The sequence below is a fragment of the Pinus tabuliformis genome, chromosome 4_2 (assembly GCF_031772625.1).
Source record: "Pinus tabuliformis cultivar Carrire ecotype Pingquan chromosome 4_2, CPIR1, whole genome shotgun sequence".
NCBI lineage: Eukaryota > Viridiplantae > Streptophyta > Pinopsida > Pinales > Pinaceae > Pinus > Pinus tabuliformis.
Window position 1 is genome coordinate 402,563,984 of NC_142304.1, and position 18,817 is coordinate 402,582,800.

The 18,817-nt window shown below is 37.9% G+C and overlaps 1 protein-coding gene across 1 annotated transcript in view; it reads right to left on the reverse strand.

The window, feature by feature from the left end:
- Positions 1 to 1,525: 1,525 nt before the first annotated feature.
- Positions 1,526 to 18,817, reverse strand: part of LOC149169659 (Hus1-like protein) — a 93,196-nt gene continuing 75,904 nt past the window's right edge. The window contains exons 3-8 of the mRNA XM_089428762.1: positions 4,137 to 4,331; positions 3,872 to 3,979; positions 3,604 to 3,781; positions 2,245 to 2,324; positions 1,999 to 2,068; positions 1,526 to 1,887 (exon numbers count right to left, since the gene is read on the reverse strand). Of these exons, the coding sequence (XP_089284888.1) occupies positions 1,763 to 1,887; positions 1,999 to 2,068; positions 2,245 to 2,324; positions 3,604 to 3,781; positions 3,872 to 3,979; positions 4,137 to 4,331 (756 nt within the window). The 3' untranslated portion in view covers positions 1,526 to 1,762. The remainder of the gene's footprint in view (positions 1,888 to 1,998; positions 2,069 to 2,244; positions 2,325 to 3,603; positions 3,782 to 3,871; positions 3,980 to 4,136; positions 4,332 to 18,817) is intronic.

Sequence of the window (18,817 nt, forward strand, 5' to 3'; positions counted from 1 at the left end):
TTCAAGAATCATCGAAATAACTCATTATCTGCAGCATTTGAGTTTGCGTTTTACTTAGCTAACAATTATCTAATATAGTCCCAAGACCAAAATAAATTTCAGTATATTTAAATCTGGAAGCCTCCATAGAGCCAATTTTAATATTCACAATAAGTCTCGATTGACTTATGATTGAATGGTAAGGATTTAGAAACACTTGCTATGAGAAGGCTAAGGTTCAAATCTCGTAAACACCTTGTCCACCATTCTCTAATGTACCGCTAACCAATAAATATATGTTTTAAACCACCTCATTTTTCCTAGATGAGGACTCATGAATTTTTCAGCTCCAAAAATAGTACCAAAATCCTATTATGTATGTCAAAGGCATGGTAATTCAACCAAGGTTGCAAACATTAGCAACGGGATAAAATCTGTGAGTCCAGGAAACCAAAATATTGTAAAAATGGGGAAATATTAGTAAATCGGCAAACATCGCCGAGGCCAAAAAATCGCAATTTCACATTTTCTTCACGATAAAATCAGGATGTTTGCAACACTGAATTCAACACCTCAGTCTTGAAAAAATACCCAAATAAAAAAGTTCCACACAAAGCCCACGGGGTCAGCTCAATTGGGGATTTCCATGTTATGAAGCATTATGTAAATTGTGAGATTCAAGGTTCAAATCCCCCCATGGGTGTTTACCCGAGTAAAAAAAAAAGTTCCACACACATTAAAAATAAAAATAGTTAAATTTAAAACATTTTAATATTAAACATGACAATAAGATTGGAAGTATACTCCATACTTTGGAAGTATAGTCCATACTCAATGAACAAAAGATTAGAATTATGTGTGCTGAGTTTAAACATGCTCTGATTTGGACTTTTTCCAGTCATCCTTTTGTGTTCATTTTTGCCCAAAATGCAGCTGAAAATTTAGAATAATTGCTGGAATCAGAAAACCAATTGTTGAGATTGCACAATTCAAGTGCAACAGGGATTTTTGAGAGTGCTGAATCCAGATTTACAATCAAAAAATGCAAATTCAGCAATGAAAAATTGCAATTCCAACAATTCTTCTATAGCCAGATTCCAGTAATGATTGTCAGAAAAAAGGTCCAAATCATAGAACATTTAGACTTCTCTATTATGTCTTTCTCCAAATAAATGGAGGACATGCAATGGGTTTTGGAGACCAAGAGATAGGAAAGCCAACACAAGTAAGTTGAAGTGTAGTGCTGACATCAGATAGTGCCCTTGTCACTGTACCCCGATAGAAAGAGACTGCACAGAGGGATCAAAGATTCTAAGCATGCCACGCCTCTGGTTACAAACAATTTCGAATAAATGAAATCTTGTTTGGATTTTAACCCTTTCTCTGCTGTCCATAGAGGAAGTAGACATTGCATCTCCAATCACAATCCTGTAATCATCTGTTCCTTACAATGCATTACTCTATGATAGGAAATACAGTAGGGTCAACTCAAAAGAATCTTGGCGGTCGTCAGCATTAAGTGATATAACCAAAGAAAGAAGAAAACTAACACTAAATTTTATCATATTAGATATCATTTTTCCAAATGAAAACATCCATGAAAAGTTCAGCACACAAAACATATACAACACATACATTTTTGTAAAAATTAATCATGTCTTGCTATGTACCATAGCAAGAACTTCATACTTCTAAGCAGAAAATTGAAATTTACTTCCAATCAAAAGGTATGCCATTTGATGTGTGTTTATTTACCCTCTAATACAAGGAAACTATTCAATTTTTATGTTAACCCTGGATCAAGTACAGGCAATCTGCAATGCAAGCTTATAGAATTGTCTGTCTGGCGAGTTCCTGGAATAAAGAACTGAAAAATTACAGTCAAGCAGGCTCCTTCTGAAGCAATGCCTGCAACATAGAGATAAGTTATTGTATGGTGCAAAATAACAAGATGGCACTAATATAAATCATACAGATCTGAAAAAATAGTTAAACACGTCACCCTTTGCTATAACTCACCATAAAAAGCAGCATCAGGTCTTGTCATGTAACACTGAATACTCTTTGCAAAGTGCTTAATGCTGACTTGCTAGAAGAGATGGAAAGATCAAAAGAGAAATTATGAACCGCAAGGGTTATGATTGAACAGTGCATTACAAAAAAATAAACCATTTGAAACTAAATTTATTAAAATTGCTGTTTCAGATAACAATAAAGACAACGATGAGTTTAACACTTAAACTTAAGCTTCTTTCAGAGACTCACCACAGATGAAGCTTCTCCTCTTTGAAGTGCTCTTTCAAGCCGAGCTGAAGAGCTGATAGATTCATCCAAAGGTGAATTTGCTGCAACCACAAAGCATGGCATAACACTTTATCACTTCTGACATCCTCTTCTCCTCAAACACTGCAAACCTAAATGTTTTCGCTATAAATAAAAATGTCACTCAAGATTTGTGGAAATTGGAACTATTGGTATCTCAAGATAGTACCTAACAATCAATTGCTTTGTCTAATATATACGGCTGGTTGGAGGTGAAAAGGAGGGTGCAGGATGAAGAAAATGTCAAGATCTTTTGCAAGAAATATGAAAGAAATGTATTGTCTAAATTCAATGAATCAATTACAATCATTCACAAAAGTTTTTCTTGTTAAAACGGCACAGCACAAAAAGCATGATATCAAACGTGTCATCTGAAGGTAGTTTTCATGAACTTATGAATGACAAAATATTTCAGGATTGGTGGAGAAGACATCCACAAAAGGAATCAGATTTATGGGCTGACTGTCTAATGAGCAGTGGGAACAAAAATGAACACCCCAAATGTTGAAAAGTTTCAATATCCCAAGGAATGGTTTGTGTTATGTTGCACCATAAGAATGGTCATCTGCACTAGATAACTTTATAGCATATAATAACCTGTAGCTCTTATTCATTCCAATGTATGAAAACTGTGAATCAGTAGCAGGCATGCTAAGAGACAGCAGGCATGCTGAGAGAAAGATCACTAGGAAAAAGATACACTACAAGTTATATGTATTCAAATGGGTGATTAGGTTTAGCCCACGCATACAGAATAAGCAACTGGATAAATTGTCACCCACAGAAGTCAACCCATGGGTACTGAAACAGTTCTGAATGAAAAGAAGGGTTCCCAATTGTCTGGACAAAAGATCAGATGACTTGCAAAGATCAAAAACATTTTTAAAGAGAATAAACCAAGTAATGTTTTTGATGAAATGAGAAAACAACTTCCAGATAGTGTTGTCAAAATATTCAATTCCTAGCATATATTTTATTACCAGTTGGCTTTTATACCATTGTTGAGACCTCACACAAATAGGGTTATAATCTGAATGATTCATTTTAGCATCCATATTTTGCTTTGTGAACAAGGAAACAAGTAATATTTTATCTAAAAGATCTTTTGGTTTCCAAGGAAAGATTACTCTCATATCATTGGTTTCTACTGTAAGCTTCAAAACAGCATCTTCATCATTCTCTGTTACAAACTGGTCTCTTGAATCTATCTGATATCTTTTAGACTTTATTGAACAGTTCAAATTCTAACCAAAGTTGGTAAAGTTTGTCAAAAGCTGAAGTGCCCTTAAAATATCACTGTACCTCGAACACCAACAACCCTTAGCCTACTATACTCTGAGCCAACTGTGACAAAGGTTGTACACACTTGCAAATAGAAGTCTCCATGTTGAGTAATTGCAACATCAAGCACCTCACCAACATTCTTGAGGCGATCAACAAGAGACTGCAACTGAAGTAAATCTGGTACTTGAACCAAAGTCTGCAAAATGAACTTGTAACTAAAGATGAGATAAATGGAGTTAAAATACAAGCAAGTTTCAAGAACTATGCTATTAACTGAAATACTCACTTGTGGCAAGTCTTGTGCCATATCAAGAGCAGACTGCAATTCATGAACTTCCACCCTTGACAATGGGTTTGACACTGGAACGTCTTGAATGATTGCTGACTTATAACCCTACACCAAGGTATGAATTGTTAAAACCCACAGAAGACAATAATAAATGCAAAATACATTTTTCTGAAGTTCTTTATATTGTTAAACAGTTAAATTTGATGGTGTATAATGCCTGTTTAATAATAACAAATCTAGATGTTAGCTGTTAGAACAAAACCTTGCTCTCAAAAGTTAGATAAGGCAATGGCCTCTCTGCTGCAATTGGACGTTTCTTCACAAGTTTAACTTGTAGTTTTTCACCATCCATACTGACACTGCTTTTGAGAGCTCGAAGTAGAAGAGCCAAGTCCACAGTAAATGCAATGCGATCATCATTCTGACTAGAAATCCTGTACTCATCAAAAAGTACTTCCTGCATCATCATTTCAATTTTCATATATGTGTCTTTTAGTTGGGTTAAAGAGCAGTAGCAATATATTCTCCTAAAACTCTTAGTGCTATACCAACTTAAGATGAATTGATCCATGAAAAAGTTTATAACTGAATATTATAGTAATCGTAGTAAAAACATTTGTTTATTTCTCTAATGTTCATCTATTGATTGAAGAATCAATAGTAAAGAGGAAACTGAATCGCTTTTACTTGTTTCGTGAATAAGACTGATCCATAAACAGAAAAGAAAGGATAGTATAGCTTAAAGTATTTTTAGTTCTACTTTATTGACTAATAGTTGGAGTGCTCAGGTAGTCTAATTTAAACAAAAGCCCTTACAGAGCAGCAATGACCTAAAACTAAATTGCAGAATTAAGCAAGGTAGTAGTTTACCAAAAAATGGGTCTGTAACATACAAAGATCCCTATTCAAAATTGGAAACAACTTGGTCAAACTTACAAAATGGTTGAAAATGACCTGGTACAAAACCCTGTTTGGAGATTGGCAAAAATGTAGAAGCATCAACAAAACAATAATGAGAGTTGAGATAGCAAACTGCTCTCCTTTATAATGAGAGTAACTGATACTTTAATGAATCCTTAATAACATAGGCAAGGACAAAATGCATAAAGTACAAAGGTTAAAAGATCTATTAAAGAAGTCAGCACAACCGGTTGTGAACACATTCTTCCATCTCTCACCAATACTGTTGAGGATTAAAATGAAACATGTGCATACTCTTACTCCAATAATTCGGACAAGAGCCAGTTTAGCCATCTGAAAAAAGATGTAAATTAATGATTGTCTGTTTAATTCAACTACGGGAGCCAAAACAACTTTAGGAATTGCTATAAATAGGAGAGCAACTTCAGAAGTGTTTCCCTTCAGGAAACTACCTCGGAGACACTCATATGTGATCTGTTGCTGTTTTGATGAGATTCCTGCTCATCACCCTGGGCCTATTATTCTCCATATCATCAGTTGCATACATGTGGTCATTAGTCCTTCATTTTTCATGGTATATCAGTTCCTATGCCCTATGCTCTCAATATTAGATGTGCTAGATGATGTTTCATGATGCTTCAGTCTGCAGTTGGTATGGATTTTTCATTGTATGGTTTCCTCACTTAGAACTTAGAAGTGATGCTAAGGTTTTGACTTGTTTGTGAATTGTTAGCATCATATGGATATTTTGTTGCTTATAACTAAGAAAAGATGATAGCTAATTACCATATCTAACCATGTTGGGACATAATTACTTCAGGATAAGTGTGTCTTAATCTAGGCCACTAAGTACTACTAGGAAATCAAGGTGGGGCAGAGTAGTATATTCCCCCATACTCAACACTTTTCGTCAATTTCCCTTACATTTTGATCTCATCCATAAAAATCAATGTCCCCTAACTTATGGTTAACTTATCAAATATCATCAAAAGGGTCAAGGAAAAAAATAATAAAAGCCTTAACTAAATCAAGCCAAATAAAAAGCTAAAGAGGTGAAGAGAATGAATAAAGCAAAAAAAAAAACTACTACTTCACTGTTGCCTCCCAACCTTTCAAAGTCTAAAGAGCAAAATACCTATATAAAGCAAAAACGGACTTAGAAAAAATTAAAGAAAAATAAAAAAGGGGGAAGTGTATGTAGGTCAAAGTATTAAAAAAGCTCCGCCTCAAAGGGTGTTGCTAATAAATGAAGACTCCTAGCTCTAAGTTAGTTGACTAGTTGGACCAGACATAGACCCATCATATCATGATATGACTTTGAAAGTTAATTCCACAGGATTTCCTTGTATCCCCATACCATAATTTTACATCAATTACCTACTCTGAGCAAGAGGACTTGGGAAATTTCAAATACCTTATCTCCTAGCCCATGGAAACATGTAAAGGGGGTAAGATTGTCCCCCTTGGTTGGTTCTAACTTCTAAGTAAATAGGTAATATTAGCTTAGGCTATTTGTGCTAAATTAGTAAACCATCCAACCTATGTTAGTACCTAACAATTGGTTGAGGTTGGATGTGTCATCATAGGTTGGGTGCTATACATTGAGATTTGTGTATACCATGCCTCAAGGTGCATGCATAGTGCCCTGTAATCCATCTCCCTACAGTGGGATTTCTGTACCTATCTACAATTATATTCACTTTCATTAAGATATGAATTAGAGTTTCTTCGGATGTGTGCCCATGGCTTGGGATCCATGTCTACTCACATGGGCAATGACATGGATGTCATATCATCACCAAAGGTCTATATTAACATTCATGTATACTCAGTGTTATTTGGAACAGCATTATTATTCATTGTATATATATTACTAGCACATGTATGAAGGGCATCCCCCTTCATGTATCCATGTTCATATATGAGAGCTTAGTTTATGTATTTGTGAACTAATGTGTCACATCCATCAGTTTGAACACAACTAGTCACCACAATTACTCTTCCAGAAGCTTCTAGGCAGTGAGTTGACCATTTCCTCACGAGTATTTACTTCGAAAACTTCTAAAAAGGGAAGCCAACTTCAAGGGCAATTATCTTTTGACTAAGTGCCCAAATTTTTTCCAGATCAATACCATTGGATGCAAATTGATCGTGGGAATTCTTGAAATGAGATCATAATAGAAAAATGGATAAAAATTGACCAAGTTACACTTTTGCACAAATTATCGCGTGTTTTGACCATTTGATGTCCATGTGTGTGGACCAATATTGAGGTAGCACTCCACTATTTTTATTATTTTTTGACCTTATCTACCTCATAGATGTGGAGGAAAGCTGGTTAGAAACCACTTGTATTGAGCACATTGTATTATTTGAGCACATAGATTGCAATTGATGGTTTAAACTTCAGACTCCAGAGACTTATCCTTATAAAGGAAGGCACTCTACCTCATTTTAGTAGTTGGAGATCAATAGTGAATTTCTTCGTAACAAAATTTTGATCAGGGTTCACTTATTTCCTTTTGCCTTTTTTTATGATTTCCAAGTGAGGTTCATGAGCCATTTATCTTAGCAAGGAGAGAGTAATATTTTGAGATAAAGTTTTCAAGGGGTATGTTTAGCACTACCCTTTACTTTATTTATGTTGAATTTTATTTTGGCATATGAAAATAAGTTATCCATGTAGGAATTTGTTTCTTTATTTCATTTTTTAGTGTGATTTCAAACTATTAGTGGCTTGTTTACTTGTATTAGAGATAACCCTTTTATGAAAGCATAGGTGAAGGAATCTCAAGTTTGAAGTACATCAACCATACCTCTATGTGGTGATGAACTTCAACACTTAATATGTATTAAAATTTAAATCTGGAAAATATTGAGTTTTGACCCATAAAAAAATTTCAGAGAAATAACAGTTGAAGGGGAACCTATAACTTGGCCCCTTGGAAATTATGGCTGCCTGGAAATTCAAATGTTGAATTGGAATCAGCCCCAAGACAAACTTGGCCTCCTTGGAGTGCTACTGGCCCTCTCTCCCTACTCACAGCATCTCTGGCAATCATATGACCTGCACACTTGTCAAATCAGCTCAAGGAAATAACTCGGCCTCCACAACAAATCAATCCCTCAGCTCAGTCCTTCTCTCCTACTCAGCTTCCCTAGAATTTCTCCAAAAATATCCCTCAACAATTCCTCTTCAATCTTCTTTAGTCAACTAGAGCCTCTCGCCCACCTCTTGAGAAAATAGCTCTCTCAATGTGCATAATGGTGTCTTCACATCTCCATTAGATTCACTTTATCATTTCATTAAGAAAATAATCCCCAACCCTAATCTCAATGGCTAAGATTAGATCCTAAGCCTCTCTTGAGATCAATGGCTGAGATTTAATATAAGTCACTTAAATAATTTTATTATTTATCCTTGGAACATTTGCTTAATAGTCCACAATAATTAATTACTCTAATTATTGTACTTTTTCTAACGTTAACCTTAGAAAAAAATAATAAAGTCGCTCCACCAGGCAAGCATCTAAAGAGGCAATCAAACTTCTTCTACATGCTAAGACATCAGGCCAATGTATAAGACCTTCCATAGCTATAAAATATCAACGCTCCCTCGTAGCAAAGAAGAGATTCTCCACCAACCCCAGCTTGTCCTTGTAGAACATGATCTTCCCCTCCACTAGAGGCTTGGTAAGAATGCCTGCTACCTACTCCCCCGCGGATATGTACCGCAATATCACAAAACCTCTGTAGACCGTGTCTCTGATGAAGTGATACCTGATCTCTATATGCTTGGACCTGTCATGAAACACAGGATTTTCAAAGAGCTTAATGCAACTTTGATTATCACAATGAATCACAGTTGGCCCCATCTCAAGACCAAATAGTCCTGTGAGCAATTTGCAAAGCCATATGGAATCACAACTCGCGAAACTCGTTGCCATATGTACTTGGCCTCTGCCGAGCTAACTACCATTGTGTGTTGCTTCCTGCTAAACCACGAGATCATAGTTGATCCCAAGTTGAAACAACATCCATGTGTACTCCTCCTATCCATTGCACTCCCTGCCTAGTCTAAATTTGAGTAGCCCTACAACTACACTCCACCAACTCTAACATATCTTATAGTCCATACTCCACTATACCTCTCAAGTACCCGAGCACATGTCTCGCTGCCACCCAACAAACGCTCCTCGGCTCCACCATGAATTGGCTAAGTATATTCAAAACAAAATAGATATTTGGCCTTATGTTAACCAGATACATCAAAGAACCTATCAGCTCCCTATACAATGTGGGACCCACCAACTCACCTTCAAAAGTGCTCAACTTCTTCAAGTTGATGATCATAGGTGTAGACATAGGCCTGCAATCCTCTATCCTGAGTCTCCTCAAAATCTCCAATGCATACTTGCCCTGCCCAAGGAAAATCTCTCATGGCCACTACCACAACTCCAATCCCAAAAAGTAACGCATCAAGCCAATGTCCTTCATCTCGAACTTAGAAGCAAGGCCCTCCTGTAATGAAGTAGTGAAATTTTTCCCTAGCTTACCCTAGGGTTTTTATAGAATATGCAATCAAAGATATCAATCAATACTACAATCTTTATTCACACTGTAAATTTTACTATTCAAATGAAACTGTAAAAGGCACTATTGTGATAACAATGCTAAACAACATTCACTGAAACTTCAATAGTGCAAAAACCAATCCACATTTTACAATACTCTAACCATATGCAACAACATAACTATCAACAGTTCACAACAATCAATCTACAAGTTTCACAAATCTCTGGCAGACTTTGATTCCACCCAAATTCGAGATCTACGAATTCCTAATTCCCTTACTGTTCCAAAATCCTATCTATTAGTTTGTCATAGATACTTCTATTAGGAGGGCCAGATCCCTTGAATTGCAGACCGAAACCCTTGATGACTGTGTAATCTCCTGTTCTCAAGAGTCGCTAACCCGTGAGCTCTCAACAACCCAGTGACACACGATAAGTTTGTAACACTTCGGATGATCACTCCAAAACCTGGGACTAGAACTACTATGGAAAAAACCCTAATCGCAGGGTTTGGACCTGTACAGTTCGGATGTCCACAAAGAGCCACAATTCCCTGTAGAAGAAATTCGCGTCAAACCTCCTTGAGGTCCTGGGCCAGAATAGAATTTAATTATCAAACATCCTTTGTGAATTACTTCCTATGTCAATGATCAAACCCTAACATAAATGTGCATGACCTCCAATAGGAATGCAAGGTGACCTCGCTTGTTTTCCAAGTTTGCCCTCGTGCTCGTCAGGAAGAGATATAACCTTCGCTACCTTCATAAAAGATCCTCGCTATCCTACAAAAGATCTTCGCTACCCTTCAAAAGACTTCCAGAAGTCCAAACAAATACAAGAAGAACCTCGTGGCCCAAAGTAAAATTATTGTGCCCAAAACAGAGAAATTGATCAAGGAGAATTTTGCCCCTCCTTTAAAAGAGTTCATGTGCCAAAACAGAGAGAGGAAATGGAGGGATGTCAACTAGGGTGGAATCTTTCACCACCGAAATTGACAAGAGAGAAACGGGCCTAAACCCCTCAGAGCTAATGCTCAAGAACAAATGAATTGATCCACACTTGATGCCCCAAAATGAATTCATCCCTCTCATATTTATAGATTTCCTAGAGGGGTCTCTTCTTCAAAATTGATTCAGTAAACTTTACTCCAAGCCCCAAGTTTGGGTTTCTTCGCCCAGTTGCCTCAAAACTTGCCCCAAAAGTCGGTGTTTTGGGGTCTTCCCCTTTATAGAGGACTATATCCTACGGGGATGGATAGGTTATTTTGTCCCATTCGTCCTCAATTCATAGAGGCCTTTACAGTCCCCCCTACCCGAAATTGCTTGCCCTCAAGCAATTGCAAATTCAGGTGTTGCAAAATACGTTCTCCTTCCCATGTTATGTCCTCCTCTGGAAAATTATTTCCACCTGATAAGGTATTCTAAATTACTCTCCCTCTTAACTTCTTTTCCCGCATGGCCATGATCATCTTTTGAACCAATTCCAGTTGTCCTTCTTCGTCTAAGGGCATTAATTATATAGAGGTGGTATCTTGCTACCCCACAGACTTCTTGAGGCAGGACTCATGAAATACATTATGGATTATGTTGTCTCTCAATAGTTCTAATTCATACACCACTTCGCCAACCTTCCAGAGGACTTTGTGTGGCCCATAGAACCTAGGCTTCAACTTTTTAACACTGCTCTTCTTAAGGGTAGACTGCTTATAAGGCTGCAATCTAAAGATGACGAAGCCTCCTACCTCAAAACTGTGTTTTGTTCAATGTTGATCTGCGTACAACTTTTACCGATTTTGAGCAACCTATACGTTTTCCTTGAGTACTCTGAGGATGTCCTGACTTTCCTGTATCCAACCCTTAGCAATAGGTGCCTTGCAGTCTCCAAAAACCTTGTCGATAAAGGATGGTGCATCATACCCATATAAAACCCTAAATGGTATCATCCCAATGGATAAGTGATAGGTGGTGTTGTAGCAATGCTCTCCAAGGTACAACCACTTGATCCATGCTTTTTGCTGACCCGTCACATAGTTGTGTAGGTACCCGTCAATCCACTTATTCACGATTTCTATCCGACAATTTGTGATGATAGCTAGTGCTAGGGGTTAATTCGGTTCCCACTAGTCTAAAGAGCTCCTGCCAAAAAGCACCCATAAACATGTTGTCGCAGTCGCTAACTATATTCTCTGTTAGTCCATGTAGTTTGAAGACTCCTCAGAAGAACAACTCTGCTACTTGTTTGGTCGAATAATCAGATGCGATTGCAAAGAAATGTGCGAATTTGGTCAACCTATCCGCCACAGTGTAAATGCAATCCTTACCTTGCGCTTTGGGCAACCCTATGATGAAGCCCATCGAGATGCTCTCCCATTTCTATTCGAGAATAGGTAGAGGTTGGAGAAGACCTGCAGGATACGTATGCTCAACCTTATTATGTTGGCATGTCATGCATTCCTTAACATATTTCCTTACATATTTCTTCAGACCCTTCCATGAAAACCATTCCCAAATTTGTCAATGCGTCTTGAAAAAATCTTGATGTCTAGCCAATAGAATGTCATGTGTGATCTTCAAAATCTTCTCCTTGAGCACGGACTCAAGAACGAAGTATATTATATCCTTATAGTAAATAACCTTGTTAGCTAGTTTGTACCTGTCATCTTGGATGATCTGGTCGATAATTGCGCAGGCAAACTGATGTCCAGCCAATGGAATGTCATGCGTGATCTTCAAAATTTTCTCCTTGAGCGTGGACTCAATAGCCAAGTATATTTTGTCCTTATAATAAATAACCCTGTCAAGTAGTTTGTACCTGTCGTCTTAGATGATACTGTCAATAATTGCGCAAGCAAACTGGTTCTTGGCATACTCGGCTGAGAAGTGAGCTTTCCAATCTTCTATAATCTCTATGAGGGCACATGTTGTTGGTTTCCTGGAAAGTGCGTCAGCCACATTATTCTTCTTTCCCTTCACATACTCAATATCAAAATCATAAGCTTGGATCTTGCTCACCCATTTCTGCAACCGCTCATTCAAGTCCTTTTGTCCTGAGAAATGACCTAGGCTGTTGTGGTTCGTCCTGAATACGAACTTGTTTCCCACCAGATATTGTCTGAACTTTGCCAAAGCATGCATGATAGCCAACATCTCCTTGTCGTATATGGAATAAAGCTTCTCCAAGTCCCGAAGCTTTCGACTTTTGAAAGGGATAGGATGGCCCTTTTGCATTAAGACAGCCCCTATTCCTTCTCCTGGTGCATTGCACTCCAATATAAATGGTTGACTAAAGTCTAGGAGGGCCAATACAGGACACGAACTCATCACTTCTTTGAGCTTGTTAAACGTCTTGTCAAATTCTTTTGTCCACCTAAATGCCCCTTTTTTAGTTAAATCTGTCAAAGGTGCGCTTAGTTGAGAGAAACCTTTGACAAATCATCAATAATAGCTGCAAATCCCGAAGAATCCTCGCAGTTCTATCAAGTTCTTGCGGGTGGGCCAATCCAATATTCCCTTAATCTTTTCTTGATGAACCTGTACTCCCTTTGCACTGATTATGTGTCTCAAATAAAGAATCTTTTTCAACCCAAACTTGCACTTTGATGCCTTAGCATAGAGGGATTGTTCTTGCATGATGCTCAAAATTTTATCAAAATGCCCCAAATGATCATCCCATGTCTTGCAGTAAATGAGAAGGCCGTCAAAAAATACTAATAAGAATTTCCTTAGCTGCTTGTTGAAGTTGTTTTTCATGCAAGATTGGAAAGTGGCGGGAGCATTGGTTAGCCCAAAGGGCATGACCAAAAACTCAAAATGTCCGTAGTGGCAACGGAATGTCATTTTCGGCACGTCCTGCTCTTGAACTTGAATTTGGTGATACCTCGAACGCAAGTCAATCTTTGAAAAATATACTGCTCCATGCAGCTCACTCAGTAATTCATCGATCATGGGAATGGGATACTTGTTTTTGATGGTTTTCTTGTTGAGATCTTGGTAATCAATACACATCCTCCATGTGCCATCCTTCTTCTTTACCAAAACCACGGATGAGGCGAACAGACTCGAGCTAGGTTTGATATGACTCGTTGTATCTATTTCTTGAAGGCAGTTTATTGGCTGGAAACTTCGCCAAGAAACCAACTCAACCAGTTTAGGTCCAAGCTAGCCCTTGAACTAGAGGGGTCTCCATCAAGTGTTACGAGGCTTTTTGTTGTTCACTGTCACTGAATCAGCAGCCTATGAAACACAATGGCCAGATCTAGAGGTTTTTGGATGGGTGGTTGCTAATGAGTCACAAATCCCTGCTCCAACTAATAAACCCTCCCTTTCAGAGACCTAATCAAAGTGCCAGCATCTAACTATAGCAGAACCATCAACAGCTTGAAGACATGGGTAGAAGACTTTAGAAACTATCAGCTAACATCTATTCTCGGACTGAATACTTATGTCAGCTAATAAGATTAGAGTGCATGAGGAGTGACTCTCAACAGCTTGAACAAAATATAAATCTCAATTGTGCAATAGCAATAATCTAATGATGCAAAGGAGATCAAAGTTAACAGTCTGTTTACTTGATCTGCCCAATATTGAACATAACCTTGCAGGGGATGTCAAGGAGTCCAAATCTCAACCTAACCCTTCCCAATAATTGACACAATTGCAAAATATATGATGAAAAAATTATGTAACACAGGAAGTACTTACATAAGACACAAAGTCTGTCATTAGCTAAAACCAGAGACCTTTAATTAAAATTCTGAAATCTACAAACTGTTACAAAAATATGAGGGTTTTGGCTCAAAATCCAATCCTTTTACAATCAAAATGAACGAATATATAGACTATTACAATCCTGAAACTGTTACAAGCTTTCAGGAATAAAATTCTAAACAATAAACTAAAAATAAATAAAATATACAATTTGTTACAATGAATATGGAAAGGATAGAAAATCCTGTGCCATCAAATATATCCACTGCCACCTATGTCTTTGACTACTGATTTAGATGCCTAAGTGCTGCCTAGAAATCTGAATCTGCCATTGCATCGTTTGAGTGCATTTGAATCTGAAAAGGATTGCACAATTTATGCCTTGGAAACTCAATCACTGGAAATCTGGAATTATGCTGATGCTACTCCCTAAAATCTGCCAACTGTCGATCTTCTTTGATGCGCTATAAAACCATATCTCTATTGAAAATAATTCTTGGATATCTGAAAATATCCCTCCAAATCTGAAATTTAACTTATTGGAATGATGATTTAATGCCTTCAAATCTGGAACCTGGATTTAATTTATCATCCACTGCCATCTGTGTTCTAGTTGCCTGAAGATATTGGATCTGATCCTTCTAATTGATGATGCTCTGCCACTTGTGTAACTGATGAAGATCGATCTCTTTCCTTGCTAATTATCTTTGACTTAGGAAAAAATTCCAGTTAAGATGACCTGTATAATGCTGGATATTGCAAACCTGTCAACAAAGTATTTTGCAAGATAGTTTGCCCTAAAGTATGGATGTCAACCTGGAAATGCTCAATTGCTAAATTCAGGATACTTTTGGAATATGCAATAATATCTTTGTTGTATATGCATGCAACTCCTCCTACAGGTTCGCAAGTAGTTTTGTGCGTAGATATTTCCTTATTTTACCTACTCAAGACCCTTTCTTTGAAAATGAATAGGATACACCCTGAAAGTTTGACAAACTTTTGTTAATGGCCTGTGTTTCCTTTAGGTGTTCACCAGTCACTCCACACCTAGTTATTCTCCAATGAACACGCTCTCCCTCGAAGCAAACTTGATCCAAGTGTCATTGTAAACAGATGCTCTCAATGTGATCAAGTTAACTCTATAATATCTTCAATATGTAGTGCATTTCACAATCAGAAACTGTTTTTGCCCTGGCAATTTCTGGAGATTCCCAGCTGCGTGCACTTGTTTTGACAATGCTCTGTCTTTGCATCAATTAGAAGGACAGAATTGGTCATACTAAGATATCAATGAAGTTTATGAGAATTTTTATCACCAGCTCCTGTAACACTTCCTTTGTTTCTGCCATCAACAAATTTTCTAAATTATTGCCAGCATTATTATTTTTCATAATGTTACCTGTACTATTATCAATACCAGTTGTTCTTTGCAACTTCACAGTCTTTTGGACCTGTCTGTATAATAATAGTCCCATCTTATTGAATAGGACCATTCAAGGTTCACAATACCTCTACTTGTATCATGGCAAAGTGTAGATCTCCTGCCAAGGTCCATAGGGTATGGACATCCAGATGAGATTGCACAAAAGCATCTTTAAATGGCTCAGTTTCACCAAAGGAAAACGATAGGATGACATTTGTGCACCATTAGAGAACATTTTGAAAAGCATATGCTTGCATTTTAAAAAATGTATACAAATGAATTACAAAGAACAATTCTGAAGCATTTTCAACTACAAGACAATCAATAAACGCAACCCATAGCTGTATCTCTTCAAATAATAAAAACTTGGCCTCAATCTGCTGAAACCAAATCCTCCATGGCATGCCATGTTCCCTCTCTCCTGGTTACTTGCACATTTGAAGCTTCCAAAGGATAATCACCAATCTTGTTTTAGCATGAAACCCACAAGAGATCAAATCTCGTTCTTTATCAATCCGCCTAGCATTTGTTGATGCCTTCTTAGGTACCTCTACGTCCTCAAACATCCAGCTTCAGAAATTTGGCAGGCTGGAGTTTATGATTGTTAGGTTGTCACCAGGCCAATGGGGTCGATGGATGTTTGACTTTTCTCGACTATGCATGCTGTTCAACGAGTACACCCACAGTGCCATCAAATCTACATATAACATATTCAGTTTTCCCTTCTCGCTTTTGGACAGCACGATCATCATTATATTTAGGGACATCATCAAACTTTGAAATGTAAGAATTGCAACTCTTGACCTAATTTGTATTTGATAACAAACCTATAAGTCATTGGCTTTTCCTTTCACTGTCTCTACCAAACTATGATAATTCAATTCAAATGGGATCTTAATGCATGGGGATCATCCTCGACATTTCTTTTCATGTCCATTGTGCCATAGCTAGTCTCATACTATCATAATGAATGGCAACATCCACAGGAACAGAATTGTTTACGACATGACCCATTGTTAATAACTCTTGGTCTTCTCTATCTCATCTTTGAATTTCTTTGGATGTCAATATGGTGTGGTGATTACGGGCTTGGCCCCTTCTTCCAACTCTATGGTGTGTTCAAATCCTCTTTTAGGAGGCAATCTTGGGGGATATTGCCAAATACCTGACCATGCCTGTCCAACACTCATTGGATGTCTATTTTGTACTGTGGTTTGTCACTGTTGGGAGTCTTTTGGCTCATAATCCTGCATTCTATTGCATATGCTACATCTTCGTGCCTAAAAATGGCCTCTATCCTTCTCGCAGAAACAACTTGTGGTCTACCATTTTCCATACCCCTCAAAACTACCTTACTACCATTCGGTGCTTTAAATTCCATTTCCAATGCTTGATAATCCATAGTGTGTTTTCCCAATGAATATAACCATTGAACCCCCAATACCATTTTAATATTTTCCCAATCAATTACGTAAAAGTCAATAGTCAAAGTATAATTACCACGTGTTACACTCAAACCTGGGATCATCTGTGTGATCCAAGTTGTACCCATCTTCTACTATTACATCAAGGACTTCGAACTCTTCTGTGGGGAGCCCTCTCTTTGCTACCAAAGTTGAATCAATGAAATTATGTGTAGCTCCCCCATCAATCAAGGTGGTGATACGTTGTCCTTTGACAACTCCCCTGACCTTGAAGGTGTAATACCTGGATGTTCCTTCCCCTGACCTTGAAGGTGTAATACCTGGGTGTTCCTTAAAGAGTTGCAATCTTGACTTGGGATTAGGATTTAGTTTCTTCATGGGGTTTTTCCTCCTCTTTAGCTTCTTCTCGAGGGTGTTCTTCCTTGGGACTGCTAAGCTCAACGGGTTCATCATTGCTAAGTGTGGGTTCTTCTCCTTCTTCTTCGTCACCAAAGAGCACTTCAATGTAGTGAATCTTCCCATTTCTGAAACAGTGATGTCCAGGTTCCCATGGTTCCCTGCAAGTAAAACATAGTTTTTTCCTCCTTAGTTCTCTTCAGGTTTCCTCATATAACCTGTCCCTTTTGGGCCAATCACGTTGAGGGGCTTTTTTCACCTTATCTTTTGGGGGAATGAAAGGTTTGGGAGGGGCTTTAGATTTGACTGTTGCATTCCTCATATCATGAGTCTTATTGATAGCCTCTTGTAGGGTGGCGGGGTTGAATGCCTTGACCCAACCTTATAGGGGTTCGGCTAATGCTTCAGTGAAAAGCATGACTAATCACTCTTCATATATATCTGTCACCATGACTGTGGTTTGTTCAAATTATGCTATAAACTCTTCATGTGATCCTGTTTGTTTGAGTAGTGCTAATTCTCTAAAGTGGGTGTTCCAATCAAATCTTCTATTAGCCTTAGTGTAAAATCTTCATAAGAAGTGAGATTGGCATGTCCCAATGTTACAAGACCATGATACCACCATTCATGTCCTTCCCCTTCTAAATGTAATGCGGAAAATTGGATTGAGTTTGCTTCAACCGTCAGATTGAACATGAAGTAGGTGTCCAATTTTTGCACCCAAGCCCTTGTACATTTAGATGGTCCATCAAATGAGGGTAAAGGAAGTTTACTCCCCTTGCATGCCAGTTCAGCATTTGGTTGTCCCCTGGGTCTATTTTTGTATCTAAAATTGTTGTATTCATTGAAGGACATGGTTGCTCGAGTGTTTTCCTCCAGTCTTGTGTAATCATGAACATATTCATTAAGAAGTTGATTTGGTTCAACTGCTTCTTGGGCTGCCATTGCTTGATTATTTGTAAATTGTGGAGTTAATGGTCAGTGATTTCTTCCATTGTTTGCTTAGGTATTGGGTGGACCAAAGTTATGGTTACCACTTCCTTCAGTGGTGGCTTTGTTGTTGCCAACATTTAGTGTAGAAATTCCCATTGCAGATCAACAGATTATGCAATATACTAAAGCAAAATATAAGATCTACTTCTACAACAAACTTGCGGAAGCTTAATCGAATATGAGCAAGATCAAATAGAACACGTATAACAGATGAAGAGAAATCAATCACACATGAAACACAGAAGAATACTCTGGGGAAAGCCTCAGCTAAAAACCCTGATCTCTGTATTATCATACAAGTGGAAATATGTCCGGATTACACAAAGCTTTAGCTCACAAGCTATCCAGCTCTCAGTACAATCTCTCTGCTGCTCATAGACAGTCAAAGGCTTCTCACAAACCTTCTCCTCCGCCCTCTAAGCCTCCTATTTCCTTGCGCAGTTTCTCCTGGGTCCTCCAGCTACAACCTGTGTGATTCTCACCTCACACACAACACTGACCTC